The sequence below is a fragment of the Stegostoma tigrinum genome, chromosome 33, assembly GCF_030684315.1.
Source record: "Stegostoma tigrinum isolate sSteTig4 chromosome 33, sSteTig4.hap1, whole genome shotgun sequence".
Lineage (NCBI taxonomy): Eukaryota > Metazoa > Chordata > Chondrichthyes > Orectolobiformes > Stegostomatidae > Stegostoma > Stegostoma tigrinum.
Window position 1 is genome coordinate 27,428,297 of NC_081386.1, and position 25,861 is coordinate 27,454,157.

The window sequence follows — 25,861 nt, forward strand, 5'->3', positions numbered from 1 at the left end:
TTTACCTTTCCAGGGCTAGCAGCAGGGTGTTCCAGGCTTTTGACACAGCGACAGTGAGGATATGGTGATATTGTCCTCAGTCAGGGAGGCACCTGACTTTGGGGGGATCTTGTAACTGGTACATTTGCCATTGTAAGTGTGAAAGGCCAGGCAAATTAAATGCTAGATTATACTTCAAAGGCAAAAGTGGAGACGTTTTGCTAAAGCTATACAAGGGACTAGTCAGATCATCGCTGAAATTCAGTGACCATTCAAGGCTCTTTATCTAAGGAAAGATTGGCTGGCAATGGAGGCAGCCCAGAGAAGGTTCACTAGGGTGATACCAGGTTCAGAGAGTCTGCCTTATGAGGTGGGGTTGAGTAAATTAGATTTGTATTGGTAAAATAGACAAGAATGAAACGTTATCTTAATGAAACCTACAAAATTCTTATGGGACTTGACAAGGTACATATGGAAAGGTAGTTTCCTCAAGGAGGACCAGAGGGCATCATTTTGGAATGAGGAGTTGCATATTTAGGGTAGTGATGATGACGATTTTCTTCTATCAGAGGATGGTGAATCTGTGCAATTTTTTAACCACAGAAGACTGTCAAAGCTGGGTCATTATGTATATTCAAGACTGAGATAAATTTCTAATCAGTAAGAGAATCAAGGATAATGAGGTAAAACGTGGAAATTGGAGTTGAGGATTATCCTACCGACCCATGATGTCATTGAATGGCAGAGTAGACATGACAGCCAGAACGGCCTCCTTCTATTCCAACACCTTATGGGCTTGTGGAGTCCCGATGACTTAATGATGAGGCAAATTGGCGAAAGGGAAGTAAAAGGAAGGAACTTAAATCCTACACTCTGGATCTCACAATCATGTGGGACATCCTACCCTATGTTCCCAAAGACATGCGAGTTGAGAATTTGTTCAGTCACATAAGACTCAAGGCAAAAACTCACAGCCCATGCAGAAATCATGCTCAAAATAATGGCTGGCTGCTGATGATAACATGTGATGATGTGAAATACAAAAAGCAATGGGACAACATTCACAACATGTGCCAGTGATAGGCTTTGCAGACACACATTAACATGTGCTTAAATCCTAGAGGAATGTTGTGTATGTGAACAGGCTGGAGAGAGAGGCAAAAAGGTATTCACAGTATTATGCCAGGAATTCTGGGTAAACAGTGTGATAGCTGGATGTTAGCTGAGTAGCTGCTATTTAAATGGTCTATAATTTGGTGTCTAAGAATTATAAGTTTGTTTTATTTACTTATGGGATGTGTCACTGGCTAAATCAGCTATTATTGCCGATCCCAAATTACCCCGCTGAAAGTCTTTCAGCAGTAGGGACACTCACAGAGCTACCAGGATGAATGACCCAGGTTTTTAACATAGCGATAATGAGGGAATGATGATATATGTCCAAGTCAGAATGGTGTGTAGAGAAAAGTGATTGTCATCTACATATCACCATTCACCACCAGGAAAAGTCCCAGTTAAGTACATTTCGAAGTGTAGTTGCTGTGCTGTTGCAATGTGGTAAATGCAGCAGTCAATTTGAGCACAGTACGATCCCACAGACAACTCTCTCTTAAGTCTTTGGTTGAAGAACAAATACTGTAACATCCAGGACACCAGAGTGCACTCCTAAACTCTCATTAATCCTCGAAAATACTGTCAAAACATCAACGTGAAACTTCTTTCGCCACATGTATTGCCTAACCAGCTGAGGATTTTCAGCATTTTCTGTTTAATTTTTAAACAAACCTGGGTTCCACTGACTCATCTTATTTAATGAAGCTACTGACTGGATTGTTCTTAAATTGCAGGAGTTATGAAGTCTTCTTTCATTTTTAACCCTCGGCAGACCATTTGTAAATCGCATGTTGGAAGCCTTTGTTCACCGGGACTTTTCCTGGTGGCGAATGGTGATATGTAGATGAAAATCTCTTTTCTCTCTCTACACACCATCCTGACTTGGACATATATCATCATTCCCTCACTATCGCTATGTTAAAAGCCTGGATCATCCTTCCTCGTAGCTCTTTGAGCCTTTGTTCACATCCTTCCTGACTTTGGGATGTTGCTCAATTTGAGATTTTGTTATGGTTCTCATTTCCTAACATTTTGGAAATGTTAGGCAATTTCATTAAGAAGTAGGGCCCCATGAAAATAGAATTACTGCCCCTTTATTTCAATAATTTCTCATGCAGAAATGCCTGATCTACACTTCACAAATGCCTAGTGATGCAACAGAAATGTATAACTTGTGAGTTATAGGCACTGATCCAGGTCCATCACTCAATAGCACTGAATTAAACCCCTTGCATGGCAAACTCAAGTTTCACCTGCAAGCAAGGCTGTGTTTGGGTTTGTGATCTTTGCTAAAGGGGTTACAAATCTCATCTCATTAAAAAGAAAAGCAAAGATATGAATGTGTTCACAACTTACATACCTGCAGCACTGATTCTGCAGAGCATCCTTGGTTGGTCTCATGGCCATTCTTCCATCTGAAAATCTACTGGGAGTAAAGAATATATATTCACAGCTCACACAGTCTCACTCAGCTCTTTGAGTGGTAGGTGAAAAAAGAAATATTCTCTTTGATCGTTCCCTTCGCTCCGACCTCTAATCTTTCTCTTTTCATCATGTTTTCCTTGCTTCTCTACTTTATAAATAATATGACGGTCACTGCTCCTCTGAATACTGCTCCCTTCCAGAAATCTGGATCAATAACTTAAAGACTGTAGTTCAAATTCCACTGCAACGAAGAGGACATTTCTTAATTCTGTGACAAAAGGTTAGTGTTCGTAAAGGTGATTGTGAAATAACTGATCGCCATAAAATCCACTTGTCAATGAATGTGCTCCAGGGGAAGAAGTGTGTCATTACAACCTTTCACTTAATCTTTGTGAAATGTGAGTGTTGGTGGCTTTAGTGTCCATTCCTAATTGCTCTTTAGAAGTTGATGGTGAGATGCCTTCTTGAACTGTCGCACTTAGTTGGATGAATGGACACCCACAGAATTTTGACCCTGTGATGATGAAGGAATGCAAGGTATTTCCAAGTCAGGATGGTAAGTAGCTTGGAGGGGAACCTGCAGCTAGTTTAATGATAGGGTCCTTGTTGCTGTCTGTTTTTTATATATCCAGAAGTGTTCTTATACATAATTGAACATTTTCCTTCTATCATCAAATCATCTGTGGCATTTTTTCATTGATTAACCACCATCAGTTGGTATTCTCGTGTATCAGCTGCCGTTGTCTTCCTAGATGTAAAGCTTGCAGATTTGGAAACTGCTATTGTAGGAGCACTGATGATTCATTGCAATGTATCTTTGTACATGGTACATGCTACTGCCACTGTGCCTTGGCAGCGGAGGGAATTACATTTTAAAGTGTTAAGTGGGGCACATCAATGAAGTCGGTTGCTTTGATCTGGCTGACGTCAAGCTTATTAGATGTGGGGTCAGATTCATATATAGTAGACTGTTAACTGCCAATCACCTCAAAGTCATTGAGTTGTACTGAGAAAGCTGGCTGACCATCACCTTGTCATATCCAAAATGCGCAGATTAGGCGCATTGGCCATGCTAAATTGCCCACAGTGCCACAGGGTTAGGTGGATTATTCATGGGAAATGCAGGGTTATGAAGATGGGGAAATGGGGTGGGGCTTGCTTTCACACTGTAGAGATTCTATGATTTAAGGGCATTTAGGAATAGACAATAGATGCCGGCCTTACTAGCAACACCCATATCTAGTCAATGAATCAAAAATGCCATGCCACAGCATTTTCCCATTCCCTATTCAAGCAAAACTTCACGGATTTCCAACACAAAGATTAACTTAAATTTTTGATGGGATTTTGTTCTCCTGTGTAACTTTTCAAAAAAGCTTTGTGTTAAATTCGATTTTTCTTTAAAAATCGCCCAGTGTGATATGAATGCAAAACATACTAATAGATCTTTACCAAAATCCTCCATCTATCAGATCAGAAGGCACAAGTTAAAATTTCACCTGCCCTTGAGGTGTTTAATAATATTTCTGAACAGGTTGGGTAGAGGAAATTTTAAACAATTATCACACACTTACGTTATTTCCATTGTTAGTAACATTTCTCGAGCACTGTAGCAACTGACTATGTTTAAATTATGGTCCCTTTAAGAATGAATCAGGACATGCTCCAGAAATAACAGAGTAGCTGATGCTCATTGAAGCATATATTTAAGGGATGATTTTCTCCGACTTGTAATTTAGTCCCCTCTCTCTCTTCTTACTTTTCGTTACTTTTGCTGTGAGATACCCACAGCGCTATTATGATGGGTGTTCGGGATTCTGACCCAGTGACAGTGAAGAAGTGGGAATACGAGTTCAAGTCAGGATCCTGCGTGGGTTGAAGGGACACTTTTAGGTGCTGGCATTCTCATGCATTAGCTGCCCTAGTCCTTAACAATCCAAAGCTGATCTCTGAACTAGTCAGTATATCAACATCCTAAGGGGTAGCGCTTAAGGCATTCCTTGGTATTAACCCTTTCAGACTCTTGTACAACAGCAGAAATGAGATAAGTGTGTGGCTGCTGAAAGAAGGACAACCCATGTACCAGGCAAGTGATTAGGGGGAGGGACATATTCTGCATTGTAAGTCATGAATAGATGTTGACCCATACATCTATGTCCTCAATTTTAAACAGATTACCTGCTGGAAGGGTCACCTGTTTGGAGATGATGCCTGGGGGGAGAAGGCCCTTAACTGGTTCTTATTGGGTTGTAATTAATAGAGAAATAATTAATAGAGCAGGGTGTGTGGGGGGTGGGGGGAGGGGTGATGGAATTGTAGGGGTTTACTGTGGGTAACTCTATTTCACTTTAACAAGCACAGTGGCTCAGTGGTTAGCACTGCAGCCTCACAGCACCAGGGACCTGGGTTCAATTCCAACCTTGGGTGACTGTCTGTGTGGAGTTTGCTCATTCTCCCCGTGTCTGCGTGCGTTTTCTCCCACAGTCCAAAGATGTGCAGGCTAGGTGGATCGGCCATGCTAAATTGCCCATAGTGTTCAGGGGTGTGTGGGTTTTAGAGGGATGGGCCTGGGTGGAGTGCTTCAAGGGTCAGTGTGGGCTTGTTGGGCCGAAGGGCCTGTTTCCACACTGTAGGTAATCTAATCTAAGTAATTTAAGAACAGTACTAAAACATATACATAAATCAACAATCTTTCTAGTAAATATTACGGGTTTTCTTCCTAATTCTGCCCAACCAAATACTACAATGTTGAGTACACCTACAGATTAGGTTATGTCTAGTCTGCGATCCAACAGACCTCAGCCTATTATTTGGTGGGGTTTGAGCTGTTGGTCACTTGATGCTGAGCTTTTTTGAAGATTCTACATTCTGTTTGTTCTGGGGTAGACGGCCAACATGAAAGGGCAACCAGTATTGCTCACAAAGAGAAGAAATTGATAGGATTAATAGGCAGAAACAATTCACACATTTCCCCTTTACTCATGTGGAGTAAAATCTCAGAGCTTTCAGATGGAAAGGGAAAGAGTCAAGTCAAATATAAGGAGACTTTTCAAGAGGGGACCGATCAATGCGGAGCTGTGATGAAAATTCGGGCATGGGCCACCACCAACACATCATAGGCACAACTATTGGACCACAGTGACATTTGCTTCAATGCAAATGGACTTTATTGTTGCCAGAACCAAGATGGTGGAGTTGGCACAAGTGCTAGTTATGAATTCCATTTAAATTTGTTAGCTGTGGTACAGAGTGAGACCCCTATTCTTTTGAAGGGTCTTACTGTCTCTAATTTTGGCCATATTCTGCTGCAGATTTGCACTGATAACAGTCAAATTTGGCAAGTGTCTGCAGATGGTAGAGTGTCAGTACTACAGTCGATGCTTCTGCTACTGATTCAAAGACACTTCTATGAGGCAGCGTGTAGAAATAGCCAGGGTGGGTCAAAAGCCCTCACTGAGGTGCAGAAATACCATTGTCTTGGGTGTACAGTGTGCTTGATGAATGAGTCTGAATCAAGGTACCTGCTTTCAAATCAACCTAAAGAAATAAGGTGTTTAAAAAGATGTTTTCAGCTAAATGCACATGCTGTTTTCCTGCTATTTCCTACAAAAAAAGGTGAGTACCTGCCCATCTCCTCTTCTGTCACATTATCAACAGCTAGGACACAAAGTTCTCAAGGTCCTATTATCTCGAAGGCCTCAACCTTAGCAAGCTCTGCAAACTTAGGGATTGGAAGGTTTTGTTTGAGTATTATTATCCTGGTACTCCAATGTCAAAGAACAATGCTTTCACAAACCTGTCCCACTTCCCTTTCAGTTCTCTAGCTGCCTATCAACCTCTCCTATCAGCCTGGTGTTTTAATGCAATAGCTGGATCTTTTTAATCTATTAGCGTCTAGCAATGAAAGGAACTCCTGTGATGCAGGAGACGTGGGTTTAAGTGTCACCTGTTCCAGAGGTGTGTAATGACATCTCTAAGCAGGTTGCTTGTTAATATCTAGAGATGCTGTAAACTACAATCCAACTGATACTCCAGCTCAAATCAATAGCAAGTGGGGAATAAGTATGTGGCAAACACAAATGACTGAAGATGCTGACAGTCTGGAAGAAGCACCAAAAACATGCTAGAAGGGCTCTTGTGGTACAGTGCTAATGTCACTTCTTCTGAACTGGGAGGGTAGGCTCAAGTAGCATAACACCCCTGAGCAGATTGGTTAAAAATGCAAAGTCAATTTTCTTTTTGGAAAACAAAATGCCAGGAAACACTGGAAAAAGTTAATGGGTTAAGATCATGTCTGTGGATTGAGAATCTGAGTAAATGCCTCAGGCCAATGACCTCTCTTCAGAACTTTCAAGCTAGATAATCACCCTGAAACATTATTGTTGGGTATGGTACTTTCAGCCATTCTGTGGTTTAGTACCACAGCTCAGCCTGTGCATGTACCAAACTTGCCAGTTGATGAACGACCAAGTCAACACTTAGCAGGTTAACTTCAGCCAGTGTAAGTGGCCTGAAGTCAGATAGATTAAAGCTGTCAGAATGCAAGGAATTGAGGTAGGTGAGGAGATGAAATCAGGGCTCATCTGCCGCGGTCAGCTGTATTCATGTTACAGACTGGCAGCCTCCTGGGTACATGGCAGAAAAACAATGCCTTGTGTTTGGTTCCTATTAAGAAATTTCTCCAGGACAAGCTGGATAGCTGGCAATTCCTGCGAGACAGCAACAAACATTGCCCCTCATATAACACCCCTCAGGTAGGGAAGTATCTGCAGTATCATTAGGGTGGAAAGAGAGCTACTGAGTAGATGATACGATACCAATCAGAGAACAAGGATTTTAAGATTTTGGAAGCAGCAGTGTTAAGTAATTTTAAAAGAAATGAGTTGCATTGATATAGCACCTTGGGCCATCCGAAAGTGTTTCACAACCTAGTGAGTAATTTTTAAAATGCTGCCTCTGATGTAATGTAGGAACTCAGCAGCCAATTAGTGCACAGCAAGCTCCCACAAACAGCAACATAATCAAAGCCAAATTGCTGTGATTTTGTCATGTTAGTTCAGGAATAAGAATTGTCTAGGACTCATAGAACTGTAGAAGTGGGTCTTGCAGCTCATTGAGCCCACAATGACCCTCCAAAGAGCATCCCATCCAGACCTCCACATAACCCTGCATTTTCCATGGCCAATCCACCTAACCTAAACATTCCTGGACACCATGGGCAATTTAACACGGCCAATGCAGCTAATTTGCGCATCTTTGGACTATGGGAGGAACCGGAGTACCCGGAGGAAACCCTCGCAAACACAGGGAGAATGTGCAAACTCCACAAGACAGTCACCTGAGGATGCCATCAAACCTGGGCCGCTGGTGCTGTGAGGCAGCTTTGCTAGCCACTGAGCCATGATGCTGCCCAACTTGGGGTCAGACGGGGCCTTTGAAAGCCAAGTGCCTCAAACATGGGCGACAGAGGAACTGAAAACTCAGTGGAAGAAATGGGATTCGATCAGTAATCCATAAGACCATAACATGTAGGAACAGAATCAGGCCATTCAGCCCGTTGAGTCCAAGTTGAAGCAGGAAATGTAGGCTGAGATGTACAACTAGAGAAAACCATTCATAGTGATTGAGTTAAGATTGTCTAGCCCTTTAGAAAGGAGAGGAGACAAAGCATTAAAGTAACATAGAAAAGAAACTAAGAATGCTGAGTTTAGACATACCTTCTTGCAGTTATTTTCGCAAATAAATCCTAACTGTTCAGTAAAACAGAAACTGGAACCATCTCCCCTTTCTGACGAAGGATCTAGGCCTGAAATGTCAGCTTTCCTGTTCCTAAAATGCTGCTTGGCCTGCTGTGTTCATCCAGCTCCACACCTTGTCATCTCCATCTCCCCTGATGCTCCACTTTTCACAATGAGATCAAAAAGTCTCTCATACATTCCTCGTTGTAATTAAAAAATACTTCAAATTGAATTGGAGAATGAGATGAAGTGTAATCATTTTTGTGAAAGTCAGAGACACTCTCTTGTGTCTAATTTCACATTCCCCTGTCGTGTGTGATATGGTTACTCAGTGCAGATTGCAATGAAAATGTGGGTAAATTGTCACATTGAACAGTTTTCTTTGAAAGTGACACAAATGTTGTATCAAATGATGTGGTGGACTGCATTAGGGAAGACACTGAGGTGGGGGGGGGGTGTGTGAGTTACTCCAACCAAAGATATAGAAAGATGCAACACAAATAACAGTAGATAGAGAAAGGGAACAGAATAATCAAATTAAGGTAGTAAAGAGTGGCACAGAGACTGAGAGGCAGCAACAGAAGAAACAGAGTTGGATGAAAGACTAAGAGATACAAAAGAGAAGACGGACAAAGTCAGAGATCAGGGAAGGATGCAGATATGAAAAAGACAACAGAAGGCAGTTAATGAAAGATAATTTTACAGAGAGTGATGAGAGGCTGAAACAAAGAGAACCAGAGGGAGGAATGGAAAGGATGGAGTGAAGAAATCACAGACAAAGAGAATGGTGACAAGATACAGGGAAGGGGCAGAGAAAACCGAGGCAACATTCCGAAAGGAGAAACGGCCAACTGACCCGGAGATCTGTCTGGGACAGGGCACATTCTCACTCTGTCGCAACATCAATTCACTTACGATCTGATTCGAACAATCTCGAGGAGAAGAACAAAGCAAAGAGCAAACAGTAACCCGCAGCCTGCCCACCGACTGAGAAAATAATTAACTAAAGTAACACAAGGCAGCAGCGTTGCAAAGCGGACAAAAGAACTGTGCAATGCATCCGCGCCCTAGCTAGCTAGCTATCTATCTATCTATCTATTAATAAACACGAGAAGGTTAAACTGACACATTGGCTGAGAAAAGCACACCGCTAGTAAATGCAGGAACACGTTTACCCGAATTCCATCTCCACTTCGGAAATATCAGCCAGGATCAGAAGGATAGCGAGGATAGTGAGGAGCCCAAACAACCAGCTGCTGAATTCCAGGCGCATTGTGTGTCACTTTGTGATGTTTATGAAGAGAGACTTTTGGAGCTGGGCAGGGGGAGCTGGTGATTGTCGACACTTGCCCTCTTCAGAACAAGTTGCTTTGCTGATCCTGGACTGTGTGCCTGGGGCTTCACTGTGAGCCTGGATATGTTTCGGCTCTGTGCGTCTGTGTGTCTCCCATTCAAACCCAGCTCAATGCACTCCGTAATCCGAATGCCCAATTCCCGCTTGCTTCTCCACCTCCTCCTCCTCCTCGTTGCGTTCCCAAGGTTTCCCGAGTCTGGTGGGACTCAAGACTCTCCCAGCTCATGTTTATTAGCATAGGGCAAAGGGATTGGAAAGATGAGGGGCAGCTGGTGAGTAGTCTGCTTTTTAAAATGCAAACCTGCCTTCTCCTAATTAACCCCTTTCAGTGTGACAATCCTGCCTCCCAACCTTTATGAATAAATTCAAAATCAGTGTGGAGCTTCCCAACCAGGCATCACTGATATACCGCCCTATGTAGCCTATTTCCAACCCAATCAGATTATTACAAACTTAAAAGTCGTAAGGCTAAGGGCTAAGAGCTAGAGATCCATTGTCTAAATTAACCCTGTTAATGTAAAAAGCAGTAAAAAAAATTAATAGATAAAATTTGCTCCATGTAATCTCCTGGGCAGTTTCAATTCATTTTAAGGGGTTAAAGAATTTTTTTTTCTAGGGTATTTTTCCTACTATTGTGAGCACCTCTGGCTGGCCTCAGCATTTGTTGTCTGTCCCTAATTACCCTTAAGAAGGTGGTGGTGGGCAGCTTTCTTGAACTGCTGCAGTCCATGTGCTATAGGTAGACGCACAATGCCATTGGGGAGGGTGTCCCAGGATTTTGACCCAGTGGCATTGAGGAAAAGATAATATATTTCCAAGTCAGGCTTGGAAGGGAGCTTGCAGGTGGTGGAGATCCCATATATCTGCTGTCTTTGTCCTTCTCGATGATAACGGTCATAGGTTTGGAAGGTGCTGTTGAAGGAACATATAATATATTGTCCACGCGGCTTATCCCCATGCATTACTGCTGCAGGAAGTGAATATTTAATGTGGTGCATGGGGTGTCAATCAAATGGTGTGAGTTTTCTGGTTATTTTGGGGGCTTCACTCAAACAGGAATAAGGAGAATATTCCATCAAAGCCCACCTTGTCAATGACTAACAGGCAATGAGGAATTGGGAGTACATCATTAGCTTGCATGTTGCTTTGACTTCTTGGGGGTACTGTCAACCAGTAATAGTCATGTACTATCAAGCAGGTACAAACTTTCCCCAGGGCAGGCAATGAATGTGTTGGTTCTTGCAAACAAGACATCAGTCACTCGCACAACACATCTGGGAGCAACCAGCTGGCAGTGTCTTAGAAGGAGCTGGTGGCTTATTCGATCCATAAGACTATCAGATATAGGAGCAGCAGTAGACAGTAAGAGCAGTACAGCTAGCAGTCCCACTGTTACCACATGTTACCATTCCCCAGGGTATCAGATTGAAGGGCGATCTTCTTTGTTGTGAGGAGGCATGAAGTGTTTTCTCCTCCAAAATGCAAAGAAATGCTTTCAGGGTGAGTTGATGCAGGTAATGTTGACTGGCATCTATTACAAAAAGCAAAACAGTATCTACCTGTCTTTTCCATTCAAGTTCTCCTCTGAATGCAGGGAATACCATTAAAATCATGAAACAGAATAATTCCCATCCTGCCCACCTTGGTTGTCGCAGGCGGAATAGCAGATAGCAGTAAAAAAAATTAAAATTCAGCAACAAAAAAATCATTTGTAACTAACAATACAATTAGCAAACAACTGAATATGTCAATTCTAAATTTTTAAAAAAAATTCTCAAGGAACCTTATAGGATTAGAGCTTATCTGTAAAACACATTCAGTGTTATTGAGATACAGGATAAAGTGCAATGCAAATCTAAATCAATTCTTCCTTTTAAATAATTATTGTCAAATTCAGGGGTTAAATTGATCCAGCTCTTCTGTCAAGTTGTCAAGGTAATGTGCAATGCAGTTCTAATACAAAGTAGTTACATACTGCTGACAGTGGGACTGCAACACCTACTTCTAATGTTTACACTCACTGTCAGTTTAGGTTTGTGCTGAGCTGCCTGTAGGGTCTAAAGGACACGAGACTTCATGGCCGACAGCACAAGTTGCTTGTCAGGCTGGTTTGACCATCTTGCTGAACTTTACTTAGGCTTTAAACATCAATATGCTGAAAAGCAGCAATCAAAATAAATTAAGTATTCTCAATGCTATTACATTTTCAGAGTTGTTTGAATTTTACTTTCCCCTTAATATCTTGTCCTGGTGGACAATAATGTGAAGGAGTGGAATTTACAACCCCAATAGAAAAAAATCAAATGGATCAGATTTCAGTTTTTAAAACTTTGAGAGCAACAATCAAATGAAAATCAACAAAAGAATCAATGTTGTTTAATAGGCAAATAGTATTTAATAGAAAACATAAATTATACTTTAAACAGTAGATACAACAAAGATAAGACTCTCAGACTATTAGGTAGCATTCTTGGCACCATGTGTGTCCCAACATCTCTCACATCTTCCTCTGATGGAGTTCTACCACTCGACATATGCAGGACCTGATTCACAGATAAATCTCCAACAATTGCTTTACTCTGTCTGAGTTGCAATGATAGGTGGCCATCACCAATAAGATTCACTTCAGAAGAACCTCTTTCCCTCAGGTCATCACGATAGCCCTGATAGGGTAGCTTTCCCAAAATGTCTGATCACTCAATAACATGTCAGTACCCAGGATAGTAGGAACTGCCGATGCTGGAGAATCTGAGATAACAAGTTGTAGAGCTGGATGAACACAGAAGGCCAAGCAGCATCAGAGGAGCTTTGCTTTGTGGAACACCTATGCTCGGTTCACACTAAACAATTACACCTCCCTGTTGCGAAAAATTTCATGTCCCCCTCCCACTCCTTGGACGATATGTCCATCCTGGGCCTCCTGCAGTGCCACCCAAAGGTTGCAGGAACAGCATCTCATATTTCATTTAGAACCCTGCAACCCAATGGTATCAATATGGACTTCACAAGCTTCAAAGTCTCCCCTCCCAAGACTACATCCCAAAACCATCCCAGCTCGTACTCGCCTCGCTAACCTGTCCTCCCACCTATCCACTCCTCCCACCTCAAGCCCCACCCATATCTCCTACCTATTAGCCTCATCCCACCTCCTTAACTTGTCCGTCATCTCTGGACTGACCTATCCCCTCTAACTCTCCATCTACACTCACCTTTACTGGCTCCAACCCTGCCTCCTTGGCCTGTCTGTCTCCTCTCCACCTATCTTCTCCTTTGTCCATCATCAATCTGCCTCCCTTTCTCCCTATTTATTTCAGAACCCCCTTCCCCTCCACCATTTCTGAAGAAGGGTCTAGACCCGAAATGTTAGCTTTCCTGCTCCTCTGATGCTGCTTGGTCTGCTGTGTTCATTCAGCTGCACATCTTGTTGTCACAGTACCCAGGATGATTGGCGCCGATTTAACAAAATTTTTTTCAACATGCCTGGACAGCTAACACAACTATAGGTTTCAGTCCTTGCTGCTGCCTCACATCACAGCAACACGGCGGCTCAGTGGTTAGCACTGCAGCCTCACAGCTCCAGGGACCTGGGTTCAATTCCAGCCTTGGGCGACTGTCTGTGTGGAGTTTGCACATTCTCCCCGTGTCTGCATGGGTTTCCTCCGGGTGCTCCGGTTTCCTCCCACAGTCCAAAGATGTGCAGGCTAGGTGGATTGGCCATGCTAAATTGCCTATTGTGTTCAGCGGTGAGTGGGTTATAGGGGGATGGGTCTGGGTGGGATGCTTCAAGGGGCGGTGTGGACTCATTGGGCCGAATGGCCTGTTTCCACACTGTAGGTAATCTAATCTAATCTAACACTCCTGTTCTGAACACTAGCTGAAATCTGACCTTCCAGTCTACTTTATTCTTCTTGATTAACTGCTGTTTTCCTATCTTAAGCTCATTCCTCAAAAGTCTGATGTCTCAGCTGGGAAATTCAATTAGCAAAACCTTCACAGATTGGGTTTCTCTCTCATTGAGTCATACAGCGTGGAAACGTCCTTTCGTCCAACCAGTCCATACCCATCACAATCCCAACCTAAACTAGCCTCACCTGCCTACACTTGGCCCATATCCCTCCAAATATTTTTTATTCATGTACTTATTAAATGTCTTTTAAATGTTGTAACTTGTAGCAGTATCAACCACTTTCTCTGGAAGTTCATTCTGCACATGAACTACGGTCTGTGAAAAAACATTGCCCCTCATGTCTTTTTTCAAAACTTTCTCCACCCACCTTAAAAAATGTGCCCGCTAATCTTGAAACCCTCCACCCAACAGGAAAGACACCTGCTATTTCTATACCCGTCATGGTTTTATCAACCTCTGTAAGGCCATCCCTCAACCTGCTATTTCCAGTGAAGAACAAATCCCAGCCTATTTAGCCTCTCCTTACAACTGAAACCCTCCATTCTTGGCAACACCCTGAAAAATCTCTTCTGAAGCATCTCCAGCTTAATAATACCCTTCCTATAACATGGTGACAAGAACTGGGCATAGTACTCTAGAAGAGACCTCACCAACACCCTGTACATCCTCAATATTATGCCTTCATAACCACCCTATCTATATGTGATGCAAACATCAAAAGATTATATACCAGTGTCCTAAGTCTCTTTGTTCAACACTATCTAAGCTCCTACTTTTAATTGTGTAAGTCCTGCCATTACTTGTTTTATCAAAAGCAGGCTGCATGGTGTCTCAATGGTTAGCACTGCTGCCTCACGGTGCCAGGAACCTGAGTTTGATTCCACCCTTGGGCGACTGTCTGTGTGGGGTTTGCACATTTTCCCTGTGTCTACATGGGTTTCTTCCGGGTGCTCTGGTTTCCTCCTACAGTCCAAAGGTGTGCAGGCTAGGTGGATTGGCCATTGCTAAATTGCCCATTGTGTTCAGGGACCTGTATATTAGGTGAGTTGAAGAGGGAATGGGTCTGGATGGGATGTGTTGAGGGTTGGTGTGGACTTGTGCCAAAGGGCCTGTTTCCACACTGTGGGGATTCTATGATCTAAAATGCAATACCTGGCATTTATTCAATCTAAACTCCATCTGCCACTCTTCAGCCCATTGACACAAGTGACAAAGATCACTTTGTAATCTTAGATGACCCTCATTGTGCACTATACCACCAATCTTGGTGTCATTCACAGGCTTAGTTAGGGGGAAGCCCAAATAAAAGCTCTGAAGTAATTTCTTTGTACCCTCCTGTTCCCTCCTTCTGCACCCAATGATGTTAAAGAAAAAAAATGGCATTTTCCATCTGAGGCTGATGGCAAAGGCTCGCAGGTGCTATAGTATCATCAGATTCAACTTCTTCAAGAAGGAAATTCATTAACTGAGGGATAAAAGATGTTGAGAATACAGAGAGATTTCAGAGTATATGCATCAAAACATTCTTCTGCAAAGTGCTTTCTCACTAACACATCCCAGCATGCAATATACTACTAAGTTGCAAGCTAAAATTTAGTAGGAAATCAATTCTCGATATTGCGCACTGTAAGGGAATCAGACTGTTTTGAAAAAGAAGGTGATGATTCCTTTGAAGTGATGTCCTCAATTAGTGTTTGACAGCATGCTCTTTGTAACAGATGCATAATCAGTCTGTTGTTAAGTGACAGACAGGAGTGCCTGTAAGGAGCTTAAGTTAGCTTTGAGCTGCATACATTATTGAAATGATTGACAGAGAAGTTATTTAACACTTTCCTTCATTTTCCACATCTTTACAGCATTCTCTGCAAGTTCCTAGCTTGTGTTGGGTTACAAGAGCACAGGGAGCAGCACTCTTCTAATAACTGTATGTTCCTCAGTGCAATGTCAGACAATGAACATCAAATTTGGCCATGGAGTTCATCATACATGAACCTGTCTCCTCTATATTGAAGGACTTGTGGGATCATCTTGGTGTCATATCATTTCCTCTTTGCCTGCAATGGTGAAGCAGTTTTCTTTTTTCTGTTGCCAAGTGCCAATTTGTACACGACTTCAATTTAAAGCCAATTAATTCTCCCAGCTGTGTTGTCCATACAATGTGTTGTAGATGTTTTACTTGAATTAGCTGATTTCAGCCTGGGCCAGGAGTTGGAGCTGCTACAGTTGACTAGAACATCCTCTGGTTAGGTTGGGACGACAAGGAAATTTGTCCAGCTTGCAACCCTAACCAGTGACTGCTCTTGAAATGTATAGGGCTGTTGGATGAGAATGTAGACTTAACTGTGATGTTCATCACAGCTGAATAGCCTACTAACATTCACACTATTTGTTGGGCAATTATATGAGGTACTTGACTATCTATGGAATATCAGTCAAGGACGGAAAACTACAGAGAAAACTGTTAATGATATTAGCTCCATGTTGAAATGAAAGAAGAAAGTATGAGCTCATGCAAAAAAAGCTTGGAATCTACCACACTGCAATAAGTCCTAATAGAAACAATGTCGAAGTGTCTTTGAAAAAGTCAGCATTCATTAATTAAAATGAGACTTCTCCTTTTAAAGCAAATTGTATTGGGGTCCATTAGCTCTGAGTCACGTTACTGCCTTTTAATGAACCATCCACTTATCATACATCCATTACATTGATATTGTAAGCACCTCACTAGGCTCGTGGCACTGCCTTAAGTCTCTGAAAAGTGCAGGAAGAGATAAAATGCTCCCTTGCAATATTGAAAATGAATAGCTGCAGTTAGCTGGTGGGGAGCACATACTGAACTTGTTGAAATCCACTGTTACAACAGAATGGAAACAACAGATAACGCTTAAACCCCTCAGGAGTGTTTGACTATTGCTAAGGCAACCAATGCAATTACCCTGGTCAAAGGTTTACCTCAAAGAGCTGGCACATCCCTCCTGGAACCCTTTAGAAATGAGCAAGTTCGCAGCCTTATTACTGAAGGGATGATTCACCTTCAAAACATTTTCAAAATTGTGTCCTTTGTTTCAGCTTTATGTTAAGAATGACATGAATAAATAAACATCTATTATTTGCAGTTGCGAATCATAGGATTCAGTTAAAGGAACATGGAATATTGTCTCCACTGGCTGTGTGTCTGAAGAAGGTGATTCAGCCCTTTGATCATAGCCTTGTAGAATACTGTACCAGCCCAACCATTATATTATCTGAGATAATGGGAACTGCAGATGCTGGAGAATCCGAGATAACAAAGTGTGGAGCTGGATGAACACAGCAGGCCCAGCAGCATCTCAGGAGCACAAAAGCTGAAGTTTCGGGCCTAGACCCTTCTTCAGAAATGGGGGAAGGGCAGAGGGTTCTGAAATAAATAGGGAGAGAGGGGGAGACCGATCGAAGAACGATAGAAGAGAAGATAGGTGGAGAGGAGACAGACAGGTCAAAGAGGCAGGGATGGAGCCAGTAGAGATGAGTGTAGGTGGGGAGGTAGGGAGGGGATACGTCAGTCCGGGGAGGATGGACAGGTCAAGGGAGCGGGATGAGGTTAGTAGGAAGGAAATGGGGGTGCGGCTTGAAGTGGGAGGAGGGGATAGGTGAGTGAAAGAACAGGTTAGGGAGGTGGGGGCGAGCTGGGCTGGTTTTGGGATGCAGTGGGGGGAGAGGAGATTTTGAAGCTTGTGAAATCCACATTGATACCAGTGGGCTGCAGGGTTCCCAAGTGGACTATGAGTTGCTTTTCCTGCAACCTTTGAGTGACATCTTGTGGCATTGCAGGAGGCCCAGGATGGACATGTCGTCTAAGGAATGGGAGGGGGAGTTAAAATGGTTCGCGACTGGGAGGTGCGGTTGTTTATTGCGAACCGAGCGTAGGTGTTCTGCAAAGCGGTCCCCAATGTAGAGGAGGTCACAACGGGTACAGTGGATGCAGTATATCACATTGGCAGATGTGCAGGTGAACATCTGCTTGATGTGGAAAGTCTTCTTGGGGCCTGGGATGGGGGTGAGGGAAGAGGTGTGGGGGCAAGTGTAGCACTTCCTGCAGTTGCAGGGGAAGGTGCCGGGTGTGGTGGGGTTGGAGGGGAGTGTGGAGCGGACAAGGGAGTCACGGAGAGAGTGTTCTCTCCAGAAAGCAGACAAGGGTGGGGAGGGAAAAATGTCTTTGGCGGTGGGGTCGGATTGCAGATGGTGGAAGTGGCGGAGGATGATGCGTTGGATCCGGAGGTTGGTGGGGTGATACGTGAGGATGGGGGGGATTCTCTTTTGGCAGTTATTGCAAGGATGGGGTGTGACAGATGAGTTGCAGGAAATGCAGGAGACGCAGTCGAAGGCATTCTCGACCTCTGCAGGGGGAATGTTGCAGTCCTTGAAAAACGAGGACATCTGAGATGTACGGGAGTGGAATGCCTTGTCCCAGGAGCAGATGTGGCAGAGGCGAAGGAATTGGATGGCATTGTTGCAGGAAAGTGGGTGGGAGGAGGTGTATTTGAGGTAGCTGTGGGAGTCAGTGGGCTTGAAATGGACATTGGTTTCTAGGTGGTTGCCTGAGATGGAGACAGAGAGGTCGAGGAAGTTGAGGGAGGTGTTAGAAATAGTCCAGGTGAGCTTGAGGTTGGGGTGGAAGGTTTTGGTGAAGTGGATGAACTGTTCGAGCTCCTTGTGGGAGCACGAGGCTGCCCCGATACAGCCATTAATGTAACGGAGGAGGAGGTGGGAGGTGGGGTTTAGGGCCAGTGTAGGTACGGAAGAGGGATTGTTCCAAGTAGCCTACAAAGAGGCAGGCATAGATTGGGCCCATGCGAGTACCCATCTGAATGCTTTTAAACTGAATCCATCCTCAGCCTCTTTGCATGTGTTTGCAGTGATTGATGGTTTGATGTGTAAAATAAATACTTCCTGATCCCTGCCCTGAAATATGCCTTTAAAATTCTGAAGTTTCAGTTTTCATATCTTTATCATCACACATCCTCCACCACCATCCCCCCTACCCTCCCCTCCCCTGCCCACCACCCAACCCCCAACCCCCAACTCACTTGAAGGTGGTTGGCAGTTACTCCAAGGCATGCCAGTAGATGGCCAAATAGAAAATGGAAATGGCACTAACAGGCAGACGTTAAGGTTAAGATTATTTTTATTCATTCATGGGATGAAGGTGTTGCTGGCCACGCAGCATTTATTGCCTATCCCTTGTTTCCCAGAGGGCGATTAAGAGTCAACCACATTGCTGTGGGTATGGAGTCACATATAGGCCATGCCAGGTAAAGGTGGCAGTTTCCTTCCCTAAAGGACATTAGTGAACCAGGTGGGTTTTTCCTGACAATCGACAATGGATTCATGGTCATCATTAGATTCTTAATTCCAAATTTTTTTTAAATTCAAATTCCAGCAACTGCTGTGGTAGGATTTGAACCCAGGTCCCCAGGACATTATCTGGGTCTCTGGATGAACAGCCCAGCGATAATACCACTAGTCCATTGCCTCCCCCTAAGGCAACTCTTAGCAACCTAAGGCAACATTGGTAGGAATGTATAAAAGGAGTTTCAGTCATTTAAGTCATGCTGTACCTAGAACCATAGAATCCTGACAGTATGGAAGCAGGCCATTCAGCCCATCAATTCTGTACCAAGCTTCTGAAGAGCATCGCAACCAGACCAACTTCTCTGTACCCTATCTGCGGCTAACACCCCTAGCCTGCACATCCCTGGGCACTATGGAGCAAATTAGCGCAGCCAATCCATCTAACTTGCACATCTTTGGACTGTGGGAGGAAGCTGGAGCAACGAGAGGAAATCTTGCAGATGTGGGGAGAACATGATGACTCATACAGACAATCACCCAAGGTTGAAATCGAACCTGAGTCCTTGGTGCTGTGAGACAGCAGTGCTAATCGTTGAACCATCTGATCTGGATGTTGCAAATGACTGATTACGAGAAAGGAGTTTTTCTCTGAAACAAACACAGTAAGTGCTGGAGAAACTCATCTGGTCTGGCAGCACCTGGGGAGAAACAGAGTTAACATTAAGTCCTATATAACTGTTCTTTGGAAACAGTTCTGAAGAAGAGTTATAAGGACTTAAAACAACAACGCTGTTCCTCTCTCCACAAATGCTGCCAGACCTGCTGAGTTTCCTCAGCATTTTTCATGGTCATTTCTGGTTTCTAGCATTGCAATATTTTGCTTTTAGAACATAGAACATAGAACAGTACAGCACAGAACAAGCCCTTCAGTCCACGATGTTGTGCCGACCATTGATCCTCATGTATGCACCCTCAAATTTCTGTCACCATATGCATGTCCAGCAGTCTCTTAAATGTCCCCAATGACCTTGCTTCCACAACTGCTGCTGGCAACGCATTCCATGCTCTCACAACTCTCTGTGTAAAGAACCCGCCTCTGACATCCCCTCTATACTTTCCTCCAACCAGCTTAAAACTATGACTCCTCGTTGTTACTTGCATTTTTACCTGACTTGATGGGACAATACGTAGAGACCTTTCCTCCTTACCTAAACCATGCTGTGCCAATTTCAGAAGCAGGTTGAGGCAGAAGGAGGAATTGTACATTTAGTTAAATGGCATTGGCCTAGTAATTTCTGAATTTGACACTAATGGCCTGAAATAAAAAATGCCCATACCTCAATAACAATGTTCTTCCCCCAACAGCCACTCAAAAATTGGAAAGGCACCCCTGTGTTCCTTTTGAGCTATGCAGTGAAAATATGGTGCACATGTATATCTTCTGATCTAAGAGTGTCACCTCTTGGGTATTCTACACTTTGGTCAGGGGCTACAGCTTTCAATGTCAAAGAGGCTCCACTTTCAAGAAGTGTGTGGGGCAGTTTTATCTGTGGCATCTATGGTGCAAAGTTGTGGGGAGGGGGGGGCTAAGAAGGAGATGGAGAAGAGACAAGCCTCATTCTGATGTACTCAGCAATGTTTGTTTCTGTGTGAGTCACTGTTGAGTTTCTGTAAAGAAATACTTAACAGTTTACTTAACACTTTCTCACGTCAAATGAAATACAGACATTGCCAATGATCTGTTGGTGCACCGTATCAAGAGGTCAAAGGTTCTTCCATGATTCCCTGGACTACTGCATTGTGTCAAAGTTGTGTTTCTACAAGGAAGCAATGCTGAGAGGCTAGGGATTGGCCACTTGGCCACTGTTCCTATTTTCCATGTTTCTATGTCTTTATCCAGGCATTACTTAAACAAGCGCTGCAATAAATGTAGAAACAAAGCAAAGATGTTAAATGATAGACTGTGTTACAGTGAAGATGAACTCCCTGATACTCACTTTATGAGCAACAAGTAACAATTTATTTATTTAACTGTAACAGTGAATAAATTAATAGAGCTACTAACAAACTGAACAATTCTCCCCTTAACTAGCAATTATTCCCGAGTAAGACAAAATTCTAACTGTATGCCGTTCCAATAAATTTGGCTCCCACTTATATAAACCAAAGTAATAAGAAAAAAATTAAAATGTAGGCAGTCAAAATTACAGCCGAGGCAAGTCTTCCAGAATGTTATTTGCCTTCTCCTCTGTTTTTCATTCATGAATGCGTTTTATCGCTGAACCCTCGTGTCAGGAATAAAAGCTAAGGATACCATAGAGCCTTTATTTAGATGGTGCTAACTCTGAGAGCTTAGAGATTTCTCTGAGATCCAGTGATCTTCTCCAGATGGCAGCTTGCTGTCACACAGATTTTCAATTGGTCTTTTCTGTAATATCTTGATGACATCAATTTCTTACAATAGGATTGGTACCAGGTTGTCAAAGCCATCGGATTTAATTTTAATTGGGTTTTGGCATCTAGGTTGAAATTAATTGGCTAAGTTGCTGTTTTGGTAAAAATGCCACTTTGCTGGCTAACAGTGTAGCCATTCTGATACAATGTTTCAGTTTCAAGAACTCGCTGTGCATCTGCTGTTGCCTGCAGACATTGCTTTTAATCTCCAATCCTAGAAAAGCACATCATCTTTTAAAAGGACCACACACTCTTCCCCCCCCATCATTTTACAATCAAGTTCTAATATCCTACCTTCTCGTCCACAGATACTACGTCCAATTTTGCAACAACTGCAAAGGTATAATTGTAGTGAGAACAAGTGGAATATTTGGCATAAGTGTAATTGCATTTTGAGCGAGACAGGTCAGGACAAGCATCAAGATGGTGCACACTGTGGCTGAGCAGCCTATTGATACGCATTAAGTGTGCTCAAAGATGAAGCGTGCCAATTAAAATCCCGATGTGAATTCATGCTCTCGGGAGAGGGCAAGGACTGAGCTGTGGGGAACATTAATCCTTGAGAGTCAGAATGCTGTGATGATGATTGTTGCCATGGTTCTATTATTTCACCTTTTAAAAGTCACATTAAGCTAAAAGCAATTCTGCCTCAACTCATATTAGGTTCTGATTCAAGTTCACAGTCAATGAAACCTTTTGTGCAACAACAGCAAGACCATTGAGTCGCTTTGATGTCCAGCCACCAGGTTTCAGCAAATAACATAAATCATAGCCTTTGATTTTATTTGGTTCTGTTGTTACATTGAAGATCTCTGGGTTTCTTGCACAAGAAACAAAATTAGCAATTAATCAATCAGATTCAATGTACATTGAAAAAGTCATTTGAGATTATTATCGTTCTGCAACTAAAAGGGTCCTGAATGATGTCAGTTTTAGCACAAAGAGCTCCAGCAAGGACTTTCTTGATGTCGTTGCAATTTTTAAGAAAAGTTCAGGACATTGAGACGGGATTGTTGCTAGGCAGTGGTGAATTGCCTATTAAGTGGCATTATTCATAGAATAGAATCCCTATAGTGTGGAAGCAGGCCATTTAGCCCATTTGAGGCCACACTCCCTTCCAAAGAGTATCCCACTCAAACCCAGCCCAAACCCAACAGTGCTAACCACTGTGCCACCCCAAATATTGCATCACAGAATTGTGCAGTTCTCATAGCTAATCTACCTAGCCTGCACACCTACTCTGGAAATTACAGGGAATTTAATATGGCCAATCCACCTAACCTGCACAGAGACTCAGGGACATGGAGTCATAAAGCACGGATACAGACCCTTCGGCCCAGCCAGTCCATGCCGAATATAATCCGAGACCAAAGCAGTCCCACCTGCCTGCAATTGTCTCAAGTCCCTCCAAACCTTTCCTATTCATGTATTTACCCAAGTGTCTTTTAAACCAGGCTGCACTGGTAACTCTCACTGTAATGCTGCAGCAAGGATACTAAGTGCTCGAGATCACATACACAGCTCGTGGACTGGAGCAGGCTGCATCTCCTGGATGCTCACGTGCTTTCTCATCACTCACTCTGAGCCTATCTGGATGCCTAGCCTTTTTGTGCTTTGCCTCGTGACCAGAGATAACAGGCTCAAAGTACTGCTGTACTTTGTCATTCAGACCTTAATATCATAAACATAGAAGCATAAGTAGGTCATTCAGGCCATTGAGTCTGCTCCACTGTTCATAGCTGTTCCTATAATCCTCAACTCCACTTTCCTGCCTCTTCCTCATACACCTACATTCCTTTACTGATTAAGAATGTGTCTCTCTTAGACTCTGTGGTAAAGAATCTACAGATTCACACTCTTTTGAGGGAAGAAATGCCTCCTCCTCTCTGTGGTAAATGTGTGGTGCCTTATTTTGAGAGTACGTTATCTGGTCCTGGGTTCTCCCACTGAGGGAACCAAACCTTCTGCATTGACTCGGTCAAGTCCTCTACGAAACTTGGATGTTTAGCACCAATACAGAGCTTTCCATGGCTGTCAGTAGACCTCAATCCAGTAAAGGGAGATAGCCCTTCACTCAAGTGGGTCCTGGGACAGTAAGTCAAGGTAGATTCCAATTCCAGTCCTGGGGCTTGGACATAGTCAGTTAGCTGCTCAAAGTGTTCATGAGCAGGAGGCTGTTCACATAAGGGACAAAGAACCAAATGCTGGGCAACCCAACATCCATCTTGATTCTTTCTGCCCTACTGGGGGGTGTTGTCCTTTGGAATGACAGAGAGGCAGGTATAAAGAAAATGAAAGTAAGTGGCTCAACTGTTAATGCTGGTGCAGGTGGAGACGTGTCCCAAGCAAGCGAGTGCAGGGGCCATGTGGGGTTAGTGGCGTCGGTGGTCAGAATGCGTGAGGGTAAGTAAGGGGAGATGTTGCAGGCAATAGTGAAAGTAGAAGGGCATGACACTTGCTGGGCCTTGGGTGCAGCAGCAGTGATAGTGAGGGTGAGGTGTTGAATAAAATGGTACATTCACTGGAAGAGTGGAGAAGGACATTGATCTTCTCCCTACAGTGATAGGTATTCTTCCAGACAACCGAGATTGCACAGCATAGTGGTGATTATGTTTTACACAGGTTGCAAGTGTCTGGCATAATGGAAGAGCCTGTTCCTCAAATTTCCATCAAAAGAGTTAGTGCCACGTCATTTCAGTTCAGTTTAATTTAATTCTTGTCTAGACAGAACATTAAACCTTTCTTCCATTGCTTTACAGTTGGGTTTTTGCCTTTGGTTTCTGATGTTCAACAACCAATCATTCCACTAAAGTTAAATTGTCGGATATATGAAATAACGGCACAGAGGCCTGTATTCTTCTCCAAGTCACCCCTTATTTACCTGTCCACCTGGTTCCAATCATTACAATATAAAAAGTAACCTTACATTTCTACATCTCTGTTCATAATCTCACAACAGCACAAAACGTTTAGCAGCCAGTGAAGTAGTTTTGAGGTGTTGTAGTGTAGGAAATGTGTCAGCCAACTTTTATACACTGTGAGACCTAAAAACAGCAATGTGACAATGACCAGATTATTGGTTTCTCTAAGTCATCGGTTGACAAATAATTTTGAGTCAGGGCACTTGGGACAACTCCCCTGTTCTTCTTCAAATTAGTGTCACTGATTGTTTATGTCCAACTGATAGGTGTCTGGAACCTCCGCTTAATGTCAGCTGTTCCCTCAGTGCAGCATTACTGCTTAGCTTTTTCTGCATCAGGAACTGGTTCCGATAACACAATGCTACAGCTGTATAAAAGCAGCCAGAGGTGAATCTGTATTTTGGGAAATATCGTCACCGTATTACCTCACTGCTTGTGGAAAAAAATAGAATTACTCCTTTGTGCTCTTGGTTGAATTTGTTAAAAAAAACTTCCTCTTAAGAAACCAAAATAACCTTTTAGAATGCTGATCACAATGGCTGATGTTTTAATGTTTTAATAGAGGCAAAATCTGTGTCTGTTTGTTTGTCTATCTCTCTCTCCCTATCTGTCTATTTCTTTCTGTTACCCCTTTTTAATATGAATATCTTTCACTTTGTCTTCTGTATGTCTGTCTAACTTATTCCCTGTTTTCTTGGTTTATCTGTCAAATTTTTCTATCTACCTGCTTGTAAGTCAATTTTATTTAGCCTATTTAATCTATTTGCATACAGTTCTGGTCACCACACTATCAGAAGAATGTGGATGCTTTGGAGAGGGTACAGAAAATGTTATCAGAATGTTGCCCAGTATTGGGGACTTTAGCTACAAAGAAAGGTTGGATAGATGGGGTTTGTTTTCACTAGAATGCAGGAGGTTGAAGTTCAACTTAATTGAAGTTTATAAGATTGTGAATGGCATGGATAGAGTGGAAAGTATGAGGCTTTCTCCCAGGGTGGAGAGATCAGTTACTGAGGGACACGGGTTCAAGGTGCAATGAGGAAAGTTTAAAGGAGATTCGTGTGACAAATTTTTCACACAAAAGATAGTATGTGCCTGCAATGCTTTGCCAGAGGAGCTGGCAGAAGCAGATACAATAGCAGCTTTCAAGAAGGACCTGCATGAATACATGAATAGGAAGGGAATAGAGGGATTGGGATCCTGTAAGTGAAGACAGTTCTAATTAGGAAGGGCAAAATGTGTCAGCACAGGTTTTGACAGCCAAAGGGATTGTTCCTGTATTGTATTGTTCTTTATTCTCAATATCAATTTATTTTGTCTGTTCTCTTTTCGTCTCAGCCTTCAACTGCACTCAGATTTACAAATAAGGATCATGACTAACATTAACATCCCAGAGCTGACAATCGACAAACTCATGGACCAGCACATTTGAGGCCAGGAGAATGGTGAGCTCGAAGTATCTTTTTGTCATGGGAAACAGCAACAGCATGACATACAACATCCACTGGACCAGCACTAATGCCATGGAAGGAGATGGGAGAAGAATTTTCATTTAAAATGCAAATTGCTGCTGCCCTCTCTTTCTCCCTTCACCATTGGAGATCGATTTCTTAGTCTTGTATTCTTTAAAATGATTTCT

The 25,861-nt window shown here is 42.9% G+C and overlaps 1 protein-coding gene across 4 annotated transcripts in view; it reads right to left on the reverse strand.

Moving 5' to 3' along the window:
- Window positions 1-9,789, reverse strand: part of st8sia2 (ST8 alpha-N-acetyl-neuraminide alpha-2,8-sialyltransferase 2) — a 44,533-nt gene extending 34,744 nt beyond the window's left edge. For 2 of the 4 annotated variants that reach the window (XM_048562529.2, XM_048562527.2), the window contains exons 1-2: window positions 9,431-9,789; window positions 2,453-2,518 (exon numbers count right to left, since the gene is read on the reverse strand). In XM_048562529.2, coding sequence (XP_048418486.2) covers window positions 2,453-2,518; window positions 9,431-9,528 — 164 coding nt within the window. In that variant the 5' untranslated portion in view covers window positions 9,529-9,789. The remainder of the gene's footprint in view (window positions 1-2,452; window positions 2,519-9,430) is intronic. The other 2 variants (XM_048562528.2, XM_059639273.1) reach the window with 2 other exon arrangements.
- Window positions 9,790-25,861: the final 16,072 nt, after the last annotated feature.